The sequence below is a fragment of the Osmerus eperlanus genome, chromosome 12 (genome assembly GCF_963692335.1).
Source record: "Osmerus eperlanus chromosome 12, fOsmEpe2.1, whole genome shotgun sequence".
NCBI lineage: Eukaryota > Metazoa > Chordata > Actinopteri > Osmeriformes > Osmeridae > Osmerus > Osmerus eperlanus.
This window is the reverse complement of record NC_085029.1, coordinates 16,206,726-16,227,965: the sequence shown is the minus strand read 5'-3', so window position 1 is coordinate 16,227,965 and position 21,240 is coordinate 16,206,726. Positions and strand designations below refer to the sequence as shown.

Sequence of the window (21,240 nt, the reverse complement as noted above, 5' to 3'; positions counted from 1 at the left end):
GAACACACACAGCAGAATTTGGTTAACTGGGTTGTCAATTATCTTACAGAAATTGTCTCAGTGAAAAACAATCAAGGTAAGTTATTTGAACGTGTATGTGTTGAAAACATTCTTTCAGAGAGTTAAGTCTCTCTCTACAGCACTTGAAGCACAGTTAAGAATAAAATAGCTCACCAACAATCCAGAAGTACAAAATCGTCTTCATAGTAGAAACTGGAAAGTGAAGCGACCCTGTCAGCCCCAACTATGACAAATACATTTTACTTTTTCCAAATTCCTTGTGTAATATTTCACTTTGAAACTTATTGGCCTGTGGTCATGACTTCCCCTTTATAAAAGTGTAATTGAGAAGTACAAAGATAAAAGTCATGACAAACGTCACTACAACCAATCCAAGACAAAGAGATTAAATTCAGTGAAAGTGATCTTACTTTTGCCAATGCATGAAATTGACGACTACATCAATAGTCTTTCAACTATTTATTTAAAAGAAGTTACAAAAATAAATAAATGTTGATTTGAACTGTAACATTTAGTGCATAATTTACAGTTTGAATTGAAAGAAACATGTTAAAAAAACGGATTCATATAAACTAAACAAATCCCAGATTAAAAGAACCAACTGAGATATCACAGAAGAGGTGTTCCTTCATGAATTAAATATTTCAAGACGGAATTTTCTTGCAAAGTCAAATAAAAACCACCGACTTACAATCACGCGTGTAAACAATATCCTTGCAAATTCACTCTCCATGTTTTTGAATTAAGTCCTACCATCAACAGATCAATATTGGAGTGGTGTTTAGTTAACCTACAAGGTAGCCATCACCAACACAGTAAAATTATATTAAATCAACTTCAGTTCCAGGTGAGGTTTAACATTTAGCATTTCAAATATTTCCCAACACCACCCATATCATTAATTTCAATTAAATCGACTTTGGCCCAACTATAAAAACAGAGCTTTTGAAAACCTTAACAGTATGCACACAGACAGACAGACAGTCAGACAGACAGGCAGAGATGGGACAGACAGGCAGAGCCAGAGACAGGTCTGAGGGTGTCAGGATGTTGTCGGCATGGCGATCTGCCCCTCTCTCCAGATCTACAGGCCCTGGACGTCCCAGAGCAGGATCTCGTTGTAGGCTGAGCTGAACAGCAGCTCCCCCGAGGGGGAGAAACGACATGTCTGGAGAGAGTCGCTGTGGTGGAGGAAGTCTTGGAACCTGCCGCTGGAGGACTGGATCAGCTTCAGCACCCTCTCTGCCGGACAGAGACATACACAGCAGGCTAGTACAGGCCATTCATCTGACGTAAGCACTTAGGGATACCGTGCAGAGAATTACCGTCTGTGAAAACTCTGATTACTCCCATCAAGGAAGTGTACCGCTTGGCGTTTACAGTATCTCAAAGACCACGTGGTATACAGGTTTACAGGTCAGCACAAGGTTGATGTGTTTACATTTGTTTTAAAAAATAAATAAAAACACAACAACATCCCCCTTTCTCCCAGCACCCCCTGGTGTGTACAGTAGTCCGGTACCTTGGGAACCCACAGCAACCAGACGTCCCTTGGAGGAGAGACTGAGGCTCGTGGCCCAGTGAGACAGGGCGATCTTCTTAACAACCTAAGGCACGGGAGAACGACATCCGAGGTTCAGCAAGAAAGCTTTGGAGAGAGGGACGAGCATGTGAATATAGACGGAGAGTCGTTGGTACCTGTTTTTTAGACAGGCTGTAGAAGGACAGCTCTTTCTCCACCCCAAAGCCTGTGTAGATGACGAGGCCAGGGTCTGCAGGGCTGAAAGCAGCCAGGCTGGGGGGCAGGCTGTCTGGGTCCTGATGTGTGTGTGTGTGTGTAAGAGACATGATTAAATTAGTGAGCCAACAGTAATAGTCTAATTTCATCAGTAAATAGAACCTGCTACGAAGCCATTCTACCGTAAGCAATGTCTTTTGTCAGTGTCACTGCATACGGTGTGAGAAACGTTACCTTGGGGTGGGCGGGAGCAGGAAACGTGAGCCAATCAAGCAGTTCACACTTGTCCTTCATCCAATCAGACGCCCAAATGCTGACACGTCGGTCTGCACTGGCAGCCAACCACATCTCGTTTCCTTCGAGTCCAAACTCTTTGTACTGAGGGATAGAACGCATTCATGGTACTCCACATTTTCCTTTTCGACAGTGGGGGTGGTCCTGCATGTTACATTACATTTTACATTTAGTCATTTAGCAGACGCTCTTATCCAGAGCGACTTACAGTAAGTACAGGGACATTCCCCCCGAGGCAAGTATGGTGAAGTGCCTTGCCCAAGGACACAACGTCATTTTGGCACGGCTGGGAATTGAACTGGCAACCTTCATATTACTAGCCCGACTCCCTCACCGCTCAGCCACCTGACTCCCTATGTTAAACACCCAGGTCTGCAGGGGTATAAGCTGCAGCGCTGCTCATGAACACAGACCTGTTTTTTCACACACTGGATGGTGGTTATGAGTGCCCCCTTGTGGTCACCAAGGATGCGGACGACCTTTCCGGTCACGGGGCTGCTCACCGCAATCAGCCCATCCTTCCCCGCCGACAGAAGCACAAGACCTGAGAGTCAGAGGTCAAGATAGGTTTCACATACAGTAGTCAGACCACTGTTGCAAACCTAACGTGAGCTGTTCTTGTGCTGACGTGCAGGAACGCACAAGGAAAAACAGGAGGGCCTTGATTAAAAAGGCCTGCTATTGTTCATCTCATACACTCACAAAATTATTTCTCACACTATTTTTACTAGTTTCTAGTATTTTTTTGTTTGTTGGTGTGTATAAGATCCTACACATCCCACAAGAGAGTAAAACAAAATTATACTAGAACTCTACAAAAGAGTGATAAATTGTTGTGTGAGTATAGGAGATATATACCAGGCCTGTTTACCAAGGGTATATGGGTAAGAGAGGACTGACATTTCCGTTTAAATGTACAAAAAAATTTAGAGGGAAAAAACATTCACTGTGCAGTCAGTTTCTAAACAACTTTGATGCGTTCCTGGAAGCCCCTGACCGTTAACGGAGTACTGGACCGAGGTAACGGCCACCGGGTGGGGCTGCAGCTTGAGCTCCATCTCAGAGGACGCCAGGCGGAAGATCCGGAGGGTTCCGTCGCTGTAGCCCGCCGCCACGCACGCGCCCCCCGTAGACGAACCCTGGACGGGGCTCCAACAAACACACTTGCAGTTCTGACCAACAGAGGAGGGTTAGGGGGAGGTATAGAGGGAAGAGGGTTATCAGGTCAGGTGGTCAGGTGGCTGAGCGGTTAGGGAATCGAACTAGTAATCAGAAGGTTGCCGGTTCGATTCCCGGCCATGCAAAATTACGTTGTGCCCTTGCGCAAGGCACTTTACCGTAGGCACTCTACCTTGCCTTGGGGGAAATGTCCCTGTAATTACTGTAAGTCGCTCTGGATAGAGCGTCTGCTAAATGACTAAATGTGGCTGTATGTCGCTCTCAGCAGATTCATCGTTGTCAAAGACAACGATGAATGAGTCTAGATTTGCACTGGAGTTTGGGTGATTGTTTCAACTCTTTCTAAGGCCCTTGTGTTAACCCTCGTGCTGCCTTCGGGTCACATGACCCAAAGGTTCATAACAAACCATCGTTGTGTTTACCCAATTTTACCCAATACAAAAACAAATAAAAATAATTTTCTTTTAACCTTCGCAATGTGGGGGGTCTGAGACAGCCCAACGGTTAAAAGAAAATGCTTCACTTTGTTTTTGTATGCGGTAAAGTTGTCGCAATACGACGGTGGGTCAAAATGACTGATGGGTCAGAATGACCCGAAGATAACACAAGGGTTAAGTACTAACAGGTGATTAAATTAATCAGTTTGACTAGGAAATTCACACATCCGCTTATAATGGGTTTGGAATTCCACTAGCCCAATAGCGCCCTCACCTGGTTGAGCACCTGGAACTGCATCACCAGCTCGTTGCTGGGGGAACACCAGACCCTGACGCTTCCATCCTCTCCACAGGTGGCAAAGTGGGTCTCGTCTGGGCTGAACCCCACGTCATTCACCTGCCAACGAAATAATGTAGGGGTCCAAGTTAGCACCACTGATACAGGCAGCTCTGTGAAGAGAATTGAGGGGAGAAAAATGGTCTGAAGCCCACGCACACACACACATGCACGCACACACACATACAGACTCATTTATAGAGTTGAGGTTTAGGAGTAGTCACCTTCAAAAAGTGAGATGACACCTTTCAGTGTCATCTCACTTTTTAGTTTTCCCTTTGACCCAGTCATTCCCAACCTTTTCCACAGCACGCCCACTTGCATAGTGGGCCGTGTATATTTTAGAGCCCGAACTTACGTAACTGCTCGCTACCGGAAGTTGTCGACAAAGCTTATGCAATGTGCTTCATTATGAAGTGATGCAGTCATAGTGAATTAAAGTGGGTGTATGCAAGTTAACATGAAAATTACCGTTGGGCTACTCTCAACGTGCCAAGCCGAATTTTAATAATAATTTACAAACAGTATATATAAACATTTTTGATATTTATTCATTTTTGATATTTTAGTTTCTATTGGTGTGGCGGCCAACCTGAATTACCCACAGGTTGGGAATGGCTGCTCTAAGCGAGGGAGTACCTTGGTTTTGTGTCCGCTGATGAGGCGTATGCTGGTGTTGTCCACCCAGTTGATGTACCAGAGTGTGCCCGCCGTGGTGCCCACGATTCCCATGTCCAGAACGTCATCAAACGCAGCGCTCACCACGGTCCCGTCCAGAACGATCTCCTGCTCCAATAGCACCAGGGCCCCTCTGACAGACAGAGGCACGGACCAATCAAATCAGGTCAATAAATATGATGTATTTTATTTTATCAGACAATCACAAAGCATAGTCCCATTTAATGGGGTGAACATGGAAGGTGTTTGATGGAGGGATGAGAGAGGAGGAGGGTGGGGTGAGAGGGGTAAGAGGGAGGGATGAGAGAGGAGGAGGGAGGGGCAGACCGGTCCTCTGTGGTGGCAGCGTCTCCTCCTGCTCCTCCTGGCCTCAGGCTCTGGACAGCGGAGACCCCCCACAGTTTCAGCCGACGCGTGTTGCTGCCTGTCAGCAGGCGGTTCCCCCTGCACAGCAGCACTCCTACACACAAACACAAACAAGACAATGTTGAGCCCTGCCAAAACCCAGTCTCTCTCTCTGTCTCTCTCTCTGTCTCTCTCTCTGTCTCTCTCTCTGTCTCTCTCTGTCTGTCTCTCTCTGTCTGTCTCTCTCTGTCTGTCTCTCTCTGTCTCTCTCTCTCTGTCTCTCTCTCTCTGTCTCTCTCTCTCTGTCTCTCTCTCTCTGTCTCTCTCTCTCTGTCTCTCTCTCTCTGTCTCTCTCTCTCTGTCTCTCTCTCTCTGTCTCTCTCTCTCTGTCTCTCTCTCTCTGTCTCTCTCTCTCTGTCTCTCTCTCTCTGTCTCTCTCTCTCTGTCTCTCTCTCTCTGTCTCTCTCTCTCTGTCTCTCTCTGTCTCTCTCTGTCTCTCTCTGTCTCTCTCTCTCTCTCTCTCTCTCTCTCTCTCTCTCTCTCTCTCTCTCTCTCTCTCTCTCTGTCTCTCTCTCTCTGTCTCTCTCTCTCTGTCTGTCTCTCTCTGTCTGTCTCTCTCTCTCTGTCTCTCTCTGTCTCTCTCTGTCTCTCTGTCTCTCTGTCTCTCTCTGTCTCTCTCTGTCTCTCTCTGTCTCTCTCTCTCACACAACCTATTGTAGTGTATTACACAGCAATAGAAGAGATACTGCAACACATCCACACGCATCAATATGGCTGGCCTGCATGTGACACAGTACCTATCTCTCCCTGGTCTGCCTCCCATTGGAGACACAGTACCCATCTCTCCCTGGTCTGCCTCCCATTGGAGACACAGTACCCATCTCTCCCTGGTCTGCCTCCCATTGGAGACACAGTACCCATCTCTCCCTGGTCTGCCTCCCATTGGAGACACAGTACCTATCTCTCCCTGGTCTGCCTCCCATTGGAGACACAGTACCTATCTCTCCCTGGTCTGCCTCCCAGGTCATGAAGCAGCGCTGGCTCGGACAGTCCCACACACAGACGTGTCCTCCGTTAGTGCCCGTGAACAGGATGTTGTTAGCATTGTAGCATAGCGCCGTCAGCTCCACCTCCCCCACCTCCTCAGGGATGGCCATGTTTTGCACCTACAGGGGACACGGGGGAGGGGGGGGTCGGAAGCAAGGTGGAAAAAGATGGAGCGGGGGGGGGGGGGTTGGAGAGGAGGGAGGAAGGTCAGAGGAAGAGGTTAAGTCACCCCTAGTTTTAGTAATAACAAACCATAAAGTCACAACGCTACACACACTGGGTTGTAACAAACTACAGTCTCTCATACCTATGTCATTTCCAAACACCTATAACAGGCAAAGATGGCGGTGGTGGATTAAAGCAGACAGTAGAGCAATTACATATCTTTTCACAGAAATTTTGAACAAAAAAAATCTGTCATCACAGCTTTTTGACACCATTGGCCATGTGACGGCCCTCCACATACCTCTGCACATTCCGTAATAACTGTCATTACCGACCTATTAAAAACATAACAAGACCAAATCATTACACTGGCAGCAACAGCTGTGTCAGCTGATAATGAATAGCATAATTAATGTAATGACAGTCAATCAGGAATGAGACCCTCTGAGACACAGAGAGACTGATTAAGTGTCTCTCTCGTCATCAGGGCAGTTATTTATCCACTGGGTCTCAGGTGTAGTGTGTGTGTGCGTGTGCATGTGCAGGCGTGTGTGTGTGTGACTATGAGGTGGTGTGCTACACTACACTTCCACAAAGACGACTAACGACCACACGGGGCGTCTTAATAGGGACTTCTATTCACTGACAATTAGAAACGAAGCATCAATACATTCATTCAGCAAACCCTTTTATCCACACTGCGCACGTAGTAAATACAGCAGCTAATCAAGAATAACCATGTCCATGCCCTCGCCTGTATAAACAGCTTATCATTCAAAAAGAAACGAGCATTCGGCAGGCTAAATGAAAGCTGACGCTCCGTTTCCTGAGTGTCTGTGAGAGGAGAGTACCTGGAGCTCCAGGTCCAGGCCTGAGGATCTGTGAGAGGTCAGTACCTGGAGCTCCAGGTCTGGGCCTGAGGAGCTGTGAGAGGAGAGTACCTGGAGCTCCAGATCTGGGCCTGAGGAGCTGTGAGAGGTCAGTACCTGGAGCTCCAGGTCTGGGCCTGAGGGGCTGTGAGAGGTCAGTACCTGGAGCTCCAGGTCTGGGCCTGAGGGGCTGTGAGAGGTCAGTACCTGGAGCTCCAGGTCTGGGCCTGAGGAGCTGTGAGAGGAGAGTACCTGGAGCTCCAGGTCTGGGCCTGAGGAGCTGAGAGGAGAGTACCTGGAGCTCCAGGTCCGGGCCTGAGGAGCTGTGAGAGGAGAGTACCTGGAGCTCCAGGTCTGGGCCTGAGGGGCTGTGAGAGGTCAGTACCTGGAGCTCCAGATCTGGGCTTGAGGAGCTGTGAGAGGAGAGTACCTGGAGCTCCAGGTCCGGGCCTGAGGAGCTGTGAGAGGTCAGTACCTGGAGCTCCAGGTCTGAGCCTGAGGGGCTGTGAGAGGTCAGTACCTGGAGCTCCAGGTCTGGGCCTGAGGAGCTGTGAGAGGAGAGTACCTGGAGCTCCAGGTCTGGGCCTGAGGAGCTGAGAGGAGAGTACCTGGAGCTCCAGGTCCGGGCCTGAGGAGCTGTGAGAGGAGAGTACCTGGAGCTCCAGATCTGGGCCTGAGGAGCTGTGAGGAGAGTACCTGGAGCTCCAGGTCTGGGCCTGAGGGGCTGTGAGAGGTCAGTACCTGGAGCTCCAGGTCCGGGCCTGAGGAGCTGTGAGAGGTCAGTACCTGGAGCTCCAGGTCTGGGCCTGAGGAGCTGTGAGAGGAGAGTACCTGGAGCTCCAGGTCTGGGCCTGAGGGGCTGTGAGAGGTCAGTACCTGGAGCTCCAGGTCTGGGCCTGAGGAGCTGTGAGAGGTCAGTACCTGCAGCTCCAGGTCTGGGCCTGAGGAGCTGTGAGAGGTCAGTACCTGGAGCTCCAGGTCTGGGCCTGAGGGTCTGTGAGAGGTCAGTACCTGGAGCTCCAGGTCTGGGCCTGAGGAGCTGTGAGAGGTCAGTACCTGGAGCTCCAGGTCTGGGCCTGAGGAGGTGACCTGGCAGAACACCACCCCCAGACGACCCACGCAGGCCAGCTGGCTGGCGGCCGAGGGGCTGAAGGCCACGTCGTGGAGCGGCCCGGCCACGCACACCCTGGACAGCAGCTGGAAGCTCCTGCTGCTCCACAGCGCCACCTCTGGCTCGCGGAAGTCTCCTGCTGGCCGGGGGAGGGAGGGAGGGACGGGGGGAGGAGGAGATTAAACCAATTTACATTCGATCAGAAACGGTTGTGTAGACACCTGTGGATGGCCGGTGGCAAATCTTACTACCATGAAATTTCCAAACGCATTGTAATTATATCCTTTTTTTTAATAGATTTACTCCCTCCCACACACACACACACACACACACACACACAAACACACTGCTCGACATGATGCAAACACCCTCCCCCCTCCAAAGGAGTCAAACCACACAGTTTGAAAACCACCAGCCCCTAGGAAGCGGCCCCAGGGTACCCAGTCACACTGACCGACTGAGAGGAAGAGGAGGTCGTCCCTGGAGAAGGCCATGCTCTGCACTGCCCCCCGGTGGTAGGACAGGGTTTTCCTGCAGGCGCCATCCTGAACGTTCATATGCAGATGAGGCTTGTGGCGCCATCGCGGCCCCCCCGCCGCCGCCGCCACCATCTGGACACAGATAAACACCCGGTTTTACCCCATGACAAATTATCCACAGCCTTAACTAGGGAGTATTGACACACTGTTCTGCAAGTCCACGCTGATCCTTGAGATACATGACCGGAAAAGACAGTGAAGACAAAGGACACGAAATGGGAGAATCCGGTCACCAAGCCCTCCTGTCCTCATGAGCCCTATAATTATCATCATCTCTTCATTGTCACCATCACACCTATAATTACAATCATCAGCCCTGAGAGAGAGAGAGAGAGAGAGAGAGAGAGAGAGAGAGAGAGAGAGAGAGAGAGAGAGAGAGAGAGAGAGAGAGAGAGAGAGAGAGAGAGAGAGAGAGAGAGAGAGAGAGAGAGAGAGAGAGAGAGAGAGAGAGAGAGAGAGAGAGAGAGAGAGAGAGAGAGAGAGAGAGAGAGAGAGAGAGTGAGAGAGAGAGAGAGAGAGAGAGAGAGAGAGAGGAGAGAGAGAGAGAGAGAGAGAGAGAGAGAGAGAGAGAGAGAGAGAGAGAGAGAGAGAGAGAGAGAGAGACACAGAAAGGCTAAAAAATATCCCCCATATCCCGTTTGTCCTCATCCCTACCACCCACCAGTGCGTCGTTAGAAACAGCCAGAGTGGAGACCTCCTCTGTGTGACCTTGCCAGTGCCTCTGAGAGCCCTGTGTGAAGGTTTTCCAGCACACCACGCTGCCACACGAGTACGCAAACAGGCCTGCAAACAGCCACAAACATTCAAACATAACGTGTTAGATATTTCTTCTTCTTTAATATAATATTTCCGTAAATATACAATATATTATTAATACATAATGTATATACACTATATGTTAAGTTACTAATAGTGTATTGTTAATAATATTAATATTATATACTGTATATTATTATTGAATACATTTTTTATGGTTGGTACCTGTATCTGGATTCCACACCATGTTTCCACGTCCATTCCCGTTGTAGCCAATCACAGCTTTTAAACTCAAGCCCTGTTCTCCTGATTGGTGGGCGTTGCCAGCCGTCTGAGAGAGAGAAAAACAAGCGTGTTCGCTCAACAGGCCCTTTCAGTGCACCTTCACCAGAGGTGACACCCAGACGTGCTCTACCTGATCCAGAGTGGAGGTTTTGAAACGCGGAGTAAAGTGCTTATAACAATCAGGCCGTACAGTCTCCTTCTCCTCATCAGAGTCCACTGCAGAGGTCACACAACAAATACAGGAAGTCATAGAAGAGATTAGATCTTTATTTAGGTACCCTAGTTCGTGACAGGAGATGACCTTCTAGTACCTACCATTGTCCAACTCTCTATTCTGACTGGTCCTCAGAGGAGATGAGTCTGGGGCTAACGCCATCTCGGTGACTTTCAGAAAGGAGCCGGCCGCCATGACAGGGGCGGGGTCAGGGCAGGGGGAGGGGCCTGAAGTGGCGCCGTGGAGAGAGATCTCCTCAAGCTCCTCAGGTGGAGACAAGGAGTCTGCATCTGCTGAGTGTTGCCAAGACGACACAGTAAGGCACAGCTTTAGAGCCAGGTAATAATTCATGTTTTACTATATTGTCCTGACATACTATGTGTCACCACCAGGAAAAGTGCAATTAAATGTGGTTGTTATGTGCAATGACAATAAAGGCATTCATTCATTCATAAGGTAACAAGTTAGAAAGTCTTACTAACACAAATGAATGTTAATGAACATCTTATAAGGGGCATATTACTTATTAACTAACGCTTATGTTATGATATCATTAACCCTTAGCCTTGCTAATATTATGAACACTTATCTAGACTTATTAACACGTTTCTATTAATAAGCATCTTATAAGGGCGTTATAACCTATTAACGCTGACTACAAGTATCTGGATCGAGTTAACGAGGGTTAGATGAGTGACAGAAGCGAGACTGTCCCCTCAGTTCAGATGGCGCATGAGAAACACAGAATCGACTGTTTTCACCTTCCAGTCCGATTGCGTCAATGGCACTGATATCCAAACAGGGAGGGTGTGAGAACGGCAGGGGAGCGATCCCTCGAGGCATCCCATTGGACAGCAGCATTACGTGAACATCTGGCTCGCCATTCGCTGTTGGAACGGAGCACACCGATAGTATTAATCACAACATGCCTACAAGACACCTTAGATCACAGGGACCACCAATCAATCCAGGCAACCTGGACTCCTGTCCTTAAGAGAGTCGTTTACCTGATTTATGAGGCGTGATCAAGGCTGTGGTAGGTGACGAACTGCAAGCAACAAAAAACGACACGCACAACTCTCAATAAGACGTAAACATTGTGCCAAGCCCACACAAAGAACACAAGCAACGCCCTTGAGACCAGACGCATGGATACATAGATGGAGTTTAGAGTGAGACAGACTTACGGACTACAATTCCCAGACTCCCGTGGGTGGGCCAGGAAGTCCCAGAGAAAGATGGCGTCTCCCACGGAGACCACACTCATCTGATCGGGTGTGAAGCTCACCTGGCTGATAGGCTGGCTGTGTCCTATAAACATCTGACATCCAGAAGTGGGCAGTATGATTGCCTTCATCATTACCCCAAGACAAGACTCTAATCTATATCTGAGCTCAACACACTTAATTTAACAGCCAGAGACGCTGGAAATTGATTCAGGATATTGGTTATCAATATTTTCTAACTGGAATAGAAAATCTGCACAATTACATTCCCAATCGAAGCATATTAAATGTACCTATTCAACCCACTCAGGAATATGATAAAGGATGGGAACTAGGATACAGAAAATCTCTTAAAGTAAAGAAATCTCCACAATGTCAGGTCCAATCGAAGCTTATTGATCTTGTTTCCACGACTGGGAAACTGGAATACAGACTCTGAGACTGAATCCAGACTGGTAGACTGGATCCAGACTATGAGACTGAATCCAGACTGGTAGACTGGATCCAGACTGTGAGACTGAATCCAGACTGGTAGACTGATTCCAGACTGGTAGACTGGATCCAGAATGGTAGACTGATTCCAGACTGGTAGACTGGATCCAGACTGGTAGACTGGATCCAGACTGGTAGACTGAGGTCCAGGTGTCTCAGGGTCGGTTACCTGGGAGTTGATGTCCAGCTGCATGCTGTAATCCCACACCTTGACGACGTTGTGTCCTGCAGTGAGCAGGTAGCGGCCATCCTCACTCACCACCACAGAGGAGCACTGGTGCTTGTGGACATGAGAGGCCTGGCAGGCACACCAAACAGGAAACTCAGGCACTGACAAACAGGCACCGACAAACAGGCACTGACAAACAGGCACCGACAAACAGGCACCGACAAACAGGTACTGACAAACAGGTACTGACAAACAGGTACTGACAAACAGGTACTGACTCAACTCAGCCGTCAGTTGTGTTACATTAGCACAGAGCTGTCAATATTCAGTAACAATACTAGGGAGCAAACAGTCACTCACTGCAGAACATGGGAACACTAATGCACAGGCTCACGTCTGTCTCTCTCTGTCTCTCTATCTTCAAGTCTCTCTCTCTTCAAGTCTGTCTCTCTCTTCAAGTCTGTCTCTCTCTTCAAGTCTCTCTCCAAGTCTGTCTCTCTTCAAGTCTGTCTCTCTCTCTCTCTGTCTCTCTCTCTAAGTCTCTCTCTCTCTAAGTCTCTCTCTCTAAGTCTCTCTCTCTCTAAGTCTCTCTCTCCAAGTCTCTCTCTCAAGCTTAAGGGGTTTGGAGGGGTCACCTCGCGCAGCAGCCTCCCAGTCTTGGCGCTGACCCAGAGGATCTTGTTGGCGGTGGTGGTGACCAGCAGGTGGACGGTGGAGGCCGGGGAGAAGCAAACCTTCAGGGCAGAGTCCAGCCTGGTGCTCTCCATGTCCAGGATGCTGACGTCCACACGCAGGAGCTGAAGCACACAGCGCGTGGGGCAACCTTTTCACTTTTCTGTCTTCTGAGGGGTTTTATGAAACCCTGACAGGAACCCACACATCAAGCTACTTTTATCTTTTTTTTTTTTTTTTTATCGGCCGGATACAAAGTATGTTTGCTAATTAGTTCGGACCAACACAAATGAACACTCATAAGAGAGCTCCTTCACAACTTTCTTATGGGCCTTCACATTTAACTGATGTACATGACACAATTTTTTCATAGACTTTTGTACATGACCATTTCCCCACAAACAGGTGGTTCAACCCGAACACATTTAATACCACACAGGACAATAACAGGGCTGTGAAGAGGAAGATGACTAGGGAGGAGGAAGGGGGAGGTTTGTAGGTGCTCCAACAGTACCTCGTCCAGAGAGCGGGCGTCCATGATGGTGACTGTGTACTCCGAAGGGCCCACAAACGCCAAACAGCGGCTGTCGCTACTGATGACGAGGGCATCCGGCCCCCGCTCGGTGCCCCGTGCCACCACATTACCTGGGCAACGGAGTAGCAGGGGTGAGTGGTGTCCAGGTTATTAGAAACATCATATCTCGGAACAAAAGGTCAAAACCAAATATATTTTCTATTTCCGATGAGGCAACTGCCAGTTGTCAGCGCCTTGGCCACTTAATGGACAATTTATGTGGTTTCTGAAGATCACTCCTGCTGGCTTTTAGTCTGTGACTCCAATTATGGACAGACTTACCCTCGAGAGCAACCTTTAGCCTTGCTCACGCTGAAGTTTGAAGTGACTTGTGTTATTTCTGACTCAAATCCGTCCTGAAAAGTCTTAATGGGACTTTTATCAAAGTAACTTTCAAAGTCGAGGATGCACTAAAAAGCTTGCATTACACTAACAACGAGCACGGGAAGAATATTGTGTCAGTAACAGTGCATGTGTAAAATACTGTATGATTAAAAAAACAACAAGCTAAATGTTTATGCAGTGAGTACAATGAGAACAAGAGTACAATGAAAAAGTTATGGGGAAAGAAAATGTTTTAAAGTTTTATGTGGAGAGTTATGGCTTGTGAAAACCCTCTAAAGAAAAGGAAATCCAATTGACCACCCCAGTAGGGGTGCGATAGGGCGAAAATATTAGCAATCTTTTTGGGGGGATTGTGAATGTGCCGACCAAACCATAGGTAAGATAGCCGCGTCCATAACATTTACAGTGAACCTACATTTACAGTGAACCTACATTTACAGTGAACCCAACATATGATTATGTATTTACATTTAATCATTTAGCAGACGCTCTTATCCTGAGTGACTTACAGTAAGTACAGGGACACAACGTCATTGGCCTGGCGGGGAATCGAACCGGCAACCTTCTGATTACTAGCCCGATTCCCTAACCGCTCAGCCACCTGACTGACCCTATGTATAATCAATACATACACATGCTGTCTAAACATACGTACCCAGTACTCTGACCACGTGGTGGTCTTCGGAGGAGGAGTTGTACAGGACCAGAGCGCCGAGGGAGCCTGCGCTGTACAAAGCCTCTCCGTCTGGGGAGAAGACCAGGCCCACCACCTGGCCTCGGTGCTGGCTGGAACACAGGAAACAGCTTTTCTTTTTAGTTTTTTTTATTTCATCTTTTAGCAGATGTGCTTATCCAGACTGACATATGGTACAAGCAGTTAATAGAATCTACGAGGGAGGCGGCCCACCAGATAAGTGCTGCCTGTCACTGCCTGTCTCTCACCTGCCTTGTCTGTCAAACTACACTTTCACTATCATAAATAATAAAGACAGAAATCCCCCCCCCCAAAAAAATATATCTCAAAAACAATAACAAAAATGTGCAGGGTTAAGCATAAGGGTCATTACAGAGAAACACAGCCGCTCACACCAATATTTCCCCATCAGGAGGCGTTAATACTAAATCATTCTACAGGACCAAACAGACGTGATTAGGTCTGCTGTTCTTGCCTGCGAAAACTAGTTGAGGTGTCTGGATGACCTACAGTACAGGCGTTAGTGAGTGGCGTTGAGACCTCTCTAGGAAGAATCCCCAAGCCGCCGCCTGCAGAGAGCTTGGTGGTGTGTCTTTCACTAACAACACCTTCTGTGGACGTTAATGAGGAGCTGCTATGAGCAACACTGCTGGTCCTGCACTTTAACACTGTCAATCACGGGCACTGACACCACAAAAATCCCCTCATTAAGCTCCACAGATATATGAAAACACAGTAGAAGACCCTGGAGATGGAAGAATCCGGGGACAGCAGACATCACAAGTTTGACACCTCTGTATGGTGCCGGAGAGGCAGCGGTGGTGGAGACAGAAGATGGTTGTTCGGAGAGGGGAAAATATTCAGATGACTAAGAATCAGGGTTTGGTCACTGAGATCTTTTTAAAGTGTTGATCTGACTGGCGATTTAATCGATAGTCAACCTGTGTGTTTATATTATGAATGGAGAAAAAAAGACCTCCCTTGAAAATACCTTTTTTAAGACCTCCCAAGTAAGATAAATAAAGATGTCTTTGTTGAACCTGTTCGATAAATATGTTGGCTTTTCCCATGTAAATACAGTAATAAATTGTACAAGCCCAGTTAACAATCATAGCCTGTGTCATGGGTTCTTTATCCTTACCTGTGCTCCGCCAACAGCTTGGAGCTGGCGATGTCAAACACCCTGACCGTCCCGGAGCTGGATCCACAAGAGAAGACCTGGAGGCTGGGGTGGAACGCCACTGAGCAGTGGGTGTCCTCCGACACAAAGTCAAACAGCTGGAAAACGATACGATGGCAGAGAGGGTCATTGAGGGTTGGGGAACTAGGTTATTTGGTTGTACATACAGGTTGTCTTCGTTTTTCTAACCTAATCTATTGTCACTCAACTAGATGTTTCTGAGAAATTAGATTGAAAACTGCAAAGAAATAAGAGTGAGAATGACATAAAGAGAAAAGAGAGAGGTTGAAAGAGAGATATTAAAGTCATTGATGTGACAGCGATTCACAATCAAGAACTTGTAGGGAGAGCTATTGAACCTTTTTTAATGAAGACTGATTTTGCAGCTGGGAGCTGAATGCCATAAAGACAGTTATTCCTACTGCTGATTAGACTGAAATCCCAATGGTTCAGCCCCCCCCATCTTCTGAGGGTACACTAATTGCCCAACAGAGAGAATAGCTCTAAAATAAGATGTAATTACACTTTATTGTCCTATCAGGCAATCAACAGTAAGATCAACCTTGAGCTAATCGTCTAACAGTTATTACAAACCCATCCAGATATGACTCTCCACTCTAAAGGCTCTTCTAGACAGGAAGTGTTCTAGACAGGAAGTGTTCTAGACACTGCTCATGATCTGACATCCCTGTAACCGAGAACTGGGAGAAAGGGTGGCTATTCCCCCCCCAAAACATTCTCTCCAGCTTGACCAGAGAATCTAGCCGTTCCAAAAGCTAAAGGTTGCGAAGGGGGTGTCCTTCCAACAGGACAGAGGTGGAGTTTAAACGCTTCCAAATGTTCTCTCCCAAATGTTCTCCGACTAAAGCGTTCGGACGTGGCGGGGTAACAGGAGGTGGGTGGGGTCTTGGTGGGTGGGGTTTGGGGTGGGTTGGGTTTGGGTGGGGTTTGGGTGGGTGGGGTTTGGGTGGGTGGGGTTTGGGGTTGGGTGGGGTTTGGGGTTGGGTGGGGTTAGGGTGGGTGGGGTTTGGGGTTGGGTGGGGTTAGGGTGGGGTTTGGGTGGGTGGGGTTAGGGTGGGTGGGGTTTGGGTGGGTGGGGTTTGGGTGGGTGGGGTTTGGGTGGGTGGGGTTAGGGTGGGTGGGGTTAGGGTGGGTGGGGTTAGGGTGGGTGGGGTTTGGGTGGGTGGGGTTTGGGTGGGTGGGGTTAGGGTGGGTGGGGTTAGGGTGGGTGGGGTTTGGGTGGGTGGGGTTAGGGTGGGTGAGGTTTGGGTGGGTGGGGTTAGGGTGGGTGGGGTTAGGGTGGGTGGGGTTTGGGTGGGTGGGGTTTGGGTGGGTGGGGTTTGGGGTTGGGTGGGGTTTGGGTGGGTGGGGTTTGGGGTTGGGTGGGGTTAGGGTGGGTGGGGTTTGGGTGGACCTGTTGCATGGAGTCCATGTCCCAGACGCGTACAGTCCCGTCGCGGGAGGCGGAGGTGAGGCGGCGCCGGACGCCGTCCACGCTGAAACCGAGCACGGCGTCCGTGTGTGACCTCATCAGGGTGCTGTAGCCACGGCTGCTCACGTCCAGGTAGCCAAGGTTACCGGTGGAGGTGGCGGAGAGGACGCTGAGGCCGTCGGCCGACACCGACACCAAGCTCACCGGCCCTTCATGTTCTGAGGGGGATGGAGGTGTGAGTGTGTGTGTGGGGAGGATTCAAAGTCAATGTCAGATTCCAGAGAGTGAGTGTGTATGGGAGAGAGAGCGAGAGAGAGTGAGTGTGTATGGGAGAGAGAGCGAGAGAGAGTGAGTGTGTATGGGAGAGAGAGCGAGAGAGAGTGAGTGTGTATGGGAGAGAGAGCGAGAGAGAGAGAGCGAGAGAGAGAGAGCGAGAGAGCGAGGTAAAGGTCTGTGTGCGAGTGTGCACTTTGATTAATTTGTATGAATTCAAACACAGTGTTGGCTGAGACATCTCTCAGAGAGGATCTGTGCGTGTGTCTGGAAGTGTAGTGTGTGTTTGTGCAGATATGACAATTCCCTAAAAGATTCAATTTTTATTAAAAAGCAAAGGCTTTTTCCCCATTCAAAGCACCTCAATTCCACAGCTAAATCTCATTATGCAAATGTAACTGACAGGCGGCAAAATATTAAAATCAATGCTCTTCGTCAAATCAGCATAGACTGGTATATTTCTTGTACCTTTAACCAGTCAGTCAGTAGGACTTTGTTCATATGGGTGGAATAATTTACTAGTAAAATTACTTTAGATTCAATTAAATTAAAGCCCTAAAACCTTCCTCACAAGCGATCATTGATTCCTAAAAGCGCTTGGTGTAAGTGGCACTCTGTCTTAGTTCCATATGCCACTAATGGAGCAGGCTTCTAGCAACCAGTGTGAACGCGACAAAAAAATCCAAACTTCCAAAAATCTTCCTTTTAAACTTTTACTGACAAAAACGTAACGTACAAACAAAACATGAATTCTTTGGGTCTTAATAACAGTAAATCGGTGCATTGGTATTGTCGGTCAGAAAAACTGTGTTGCTCCTTAACCTGACCATCTCAAAACTAAACAAGCACAAGTTGGTCACATGACCACCGTTCTCTCCTGATTTTAAACATTCCACTCATTTAACCAATCAAGTTACTTTACAGCTATGAATTAACTAATATTTCTCCATACATGAAATTATGGATTTCGAGATTTAAATAAACAATATTCTAAATAATAATATTTTTATACAATAACAACTCTTCTTCAAATTGGCTCTTACACTTGGGGACTAATATGCTTTCGTCTTTCTGTGAATTATTTTATCTGTCATTCATGGGTTGCAAAAAGTATTAATCTAGCATAATAAGATAATGTATAAAAAAACGATTTCCCAGATACTACAAAGGGAAATGATTTATATTTGTATTCACCATGAGATGAATCCCATTCCAAGTGACATAATGACTGCGTGACTGGGGAGTCAGGTGGCTGAGCGGTTAGGGAATCGGTCTAGTAATCTGAAGGTCGCCAGTTCGATTCCCAGCCGTGCCAAATGACGTTGTGTCCTTGGGCAAGGCACTTCACCCTACTTGCTTCAGGGGGAATGTCCCTGTACTTACTGTAAGTCGCTCTGGATAAGAGCGTCTGCTAAATGACTAAATCAGGGTTCTTGCAGGTTTCAGCAAGTCAAATTTAAGACCATTTTAAGACCATAAAGATTGAAATTTAAGACCTACACGACGCATTTCCCCAAAAAATATTCAAATCAAAGAAATTCTGAAAAAAAAAAAAAAAAATTCAATGAATGCAGTCATTGAAAAAGCATAAATGTAATTTACAGATAAAACAATCACATTAGTAATTTTTGAATATTTTTTAGGCAAAGTTTGCAGCGAGCCTTGTACCTGGAGCTGGGTATACCGCTTGTAACCAACAGCGGAAATCGCTGTGATCTAGCCATGTCTCGTTGAAAGTACACTTTCCCATTTTCCACACGTAGCCGAACTTTAACAAACTCTGAGGAAGCGCAGACGTATTTCGCGGGCAGGTATTGCATTTATAACAGGATTTGTAGTTTTATCACCGTGTACATACCAACACCAATATCCCCCAGAAAGAACTACAACACACCGAACCAACGTTCTGGGGCAGAGTTCTGCCGGTTTCGTTTGTAGAGCTTCGCTTTATAGGCTGCGACTCAATACTTTTTTGCTACTTTGTCATAACTTTCTGCGGCCAGCGGTTCTGGAAATGAACGAGGGTAAAACCTTTTTTAGACCTGACTAAATTAAATTTAAGACCTCGGATGAAAATATGGCAGTTTTTAAGACGTTTTAAGGCCTTAAATTTCAAGTTCCGAATTTTAGACTTTTTAAGACTTTTTAAGACCCCGTGGGAACCCTGTAAATGTAAAATGTGTGGGAATAGCGCTGTGTGCTAACGGTGCCTGCTGTTCCTACCAGCTTCCAGGAACACTGTGGAGAAGTCCAAGGGCCAGAGACGGAGGTAGCCGTCCTCAGAGCCGGTGGCACAGAACGCCGACGACACGCTGATGCTGTTCACGGCGATGCCTGGACCTGAGAGACCACACCATGCATCCACACAGCCAAAACCACAACGCTGACACCTCAAATATTACCTAAAGGTCATGCTGGAGATGAAGATTTCCAGATTTCTAACCAGATTTCTAACCAGCCCCGCTCCCTCTGACTGCCTTTGACTGTTTTATCATTAACACCTCAAACACTTCCTGGCTGTGGTCCTTAACACCTCAAACACTTCCTGGCTGTGGTTTGACCTCTCACCCGTGCTGAACGTCTGTTTCTCTCTGCGCTGGGAGTGGGACTTATGAGCGGGCAGCAGTCTCCTGACGTTTCTTATCACCACGTTCCCATAGTCAATTTCCAGGATATGGCCACTCCTGCTGCTGGCAAACCTGCGGGAAACGGGAGCCAAGGAAGACAGAAAGTCTCTAAGGTGTTTTTTTTTCTTTCTTTCATATTTGTTTAGAAAAGGCCATGTTGGTGAAAATGCCTTGAGTGCTTTTTTTTTTTCTTAATTTCATGAACTGGGGAGTCAGGTGGCTGAGCGGTTAGGGAATTGGGCTAGTAATCAGAAGGTTGCGTGTGAGGTGTAGAGGCTGTTAAGACTATAATTAGCGGTGCGGGAAAGACAGTGGGAGAGAGACCTCACTTTGACTGACAGACAAGGAAAAAGGTCAGTAACATAGAAACAAGCTAGCTGTCAAGAAGTAAATATTATTTACGACCATTTTACTTAAGGTAAGCATGAAATTATCCGGCACTAACTGCAGACCGAGTTGACACAGATATACAGTACCCTTTTTATCTCATCCGAAAGAAAAGAAATGATGAAAGTCAAATCAGTGAGGGGTCTCTAGGAGCTCGTGTCGGTGACAGGGAGGGGGGAAACGCATCAGTGTTCTGTGAAGTGAGTTCATTCACTGACAGCGAGCGGTCCTCTGGGTCGCCGTGGGAGCGCTGTCCCTCCTCGAAGGCCACATCGGTGAAGTCCAGGGAGTGGTACTCTCCCAGGCTGACGGGGCAGGAGCGCAGGGCCCCGCCCCTCACGCGCCACAGACGCACGTTGTCACGGCCACACGACACCATCCTGAGACGACGCCCAAAGGAGTCAGCGCGTACGCCACACACACACACACACACGTACCAACCCAGATGCAAACAAGTGTTTTTAAGCACACACACACAACAAAAAAATTGGAAACTATTCCACCTTGTATCGTCAAAGAAGGCGATCTTCATGGTTTGAATGTCCACGTCCGTGTGTGCTTTGGCTAAGACGGTCACCTCTCCTTTGCTGACGTGCTGCGTGCTCCAAACTACCACCATCTGCGGAGGAGAGAAAAGCAGGCACAAACACTGCATTCACAGCCACAGGGAAGGACCACAGGATAACTTTCTAACCAGGCCACCATTTCGGCATTCAAACGATTAATAACGATGACTGCGATGCTGAGAGATGAGGATGGATACATTTTATATTGGCTTTTCCATTCAATTTCTCCCTTATTTTTGTATTCATTTCATTCACAAAAACAAATCAATGGCAGCTGGGCATACTGGGCAATTTATTAGCATGAAAATGGAAGTTTCCTGTCCAAATGTCAAGGCCAGTTGGAGATGTGAAATCCATGCTTATTGGAGGTTCGTACCGTTTTGCTGTGGTTGTCCTTCCCCACCCCGCAGAGAACACCGCCACCATATGAGAAGCTGGAGGGTCCGATTATACAGGAGAAAACGTAGACAAGAGTGAATTATGTATTTGTGTTCATGTGCAAGAGTGTGTCTTAAAAGCAGGGGAGTTACTGTAAGGTATGTGTGTGTGTGTGTGTGTGTATGTGTGTGTGTGTATGTGGCAACCCAC

General features: G+C 47.6%; 1 protein-coding gene across 3 annotated transcripts in view; it reads right to left on the bottom strand.

Annotated features, from left to right (window-relative positions):
• Window positions 1-467: 467 nt before the first annotated feature.
• The window catches only part of wdr90 (WD repeat domain 90), a 28,796-nt gene continuing 8,023 nt past the window's right edge, over window positions 468-21,240 (bottom strand). For 2 of the 3 annotated variants that reach the window (XM_062475061.1, XM_062475063.1), the window contains exons 14-43: window positions 21,029-21,086; window positions 20,590-20,705; window positions 20,305-20,466; window positions 19,641-19,771; window positions 19,296-19,412; window positions 16,782-17,017; window positions 15,329-15,465; window positions 14,149-14,279; window positions 13,089-13,219; window positions 12,538-12,699; window positions 11,903-12,031; window positions 11,203-11,336; window positions 11,023-11,063; window positions 10,777-10,902; window positions 10,117-10,308; window positions 9,932-10,017; window positions 9,742-9,847; window positions 9,422-9,543; window positions 8,676-8,832; window positions 8,167-8,357; window positions 6,027-6,195; window positions 5,012-5,144; window positions 4,646-4,817; window positions 3,944-4,066; window positions 3,051-3,225; window positions 2,467-2,597; window positions 1,994-2,137; window positions 1,720-1,839; window positions 1,544-1,628; window positions 468-1,263 (exon numbers count right to left, since the gene is read on the bottom strand). In XM_062475061.1, the coding sequence (XP_062331045.1) occupies window positions 1,106-1,263; window positions 1,544-1,628; window positions 1,720-1,839; window positions 1,994-2,137; window positions 2,467-2,597; window positions 3,051-3,225; window positions 3,944-4,066; window positions 4,646-4,817; window positions 5,012-5,144; window positions 6,027-6,195; window positions 8,167-8,357; window positions 8,676-8,832; window positions 9,422-9,543; window positions 9,742-9,847; window positions 9,932-10,017; window positions 10,117-10,308; window positions 10,777-10,902; window positions 11,023-11,063; window positions 11,203-11,336; window positions 11,903-12,031; window positions 12,538-12,699; window positions 13,089-13,219; window positions 14,149-14,279; window positions 15,329-15,465; window positions 16,782-17,017; window positions 19,296-19,412; window positions 19,641-19,771; window positions 20,305-20,466; window positions 20,590-20,705; window positions 21,029-21,086 (4,075 nt within the window). In that variant the 3' untranslated portion in view covers window positions 468-1,105. The remainder of the gene's footprint in view (window positions 1,264-1,543; window positions 1,629-1,719; window positions 1,840-1,993; window positions 2,138-2,466; window positions 2,598-3,050; window positions 3,226-3,943; window positions 4,067-4,645; window positions 4,818-5,011; window positions 5,145-6,026; window positions 6,196-8,166; window positions 8,358-8,675; window positions 8,833-9,421; window positions 9,544-9,741; window positions 9,848-9,931; window positions 10,018-10,116; window positions 10,309-10,776; window positions 10,903-11,022; window positions 11,064-11,202; window positions 11,337-11,902; window positions 12,032-12,537; window positions 12,700-13,088; window positions 13,220-14,148; window positions 14,280-15,328; window positions 15,466-16,781; window positions 17,018-19,295; window positions 19,413-19,640; window positions 19,772-20,304; window positions 20,467-20,589; window positions 20,706-21,028; window positions 21,087-21,240) is intronic. The other variant, XM_062475062.1, reaches the window with a different exon arrangement.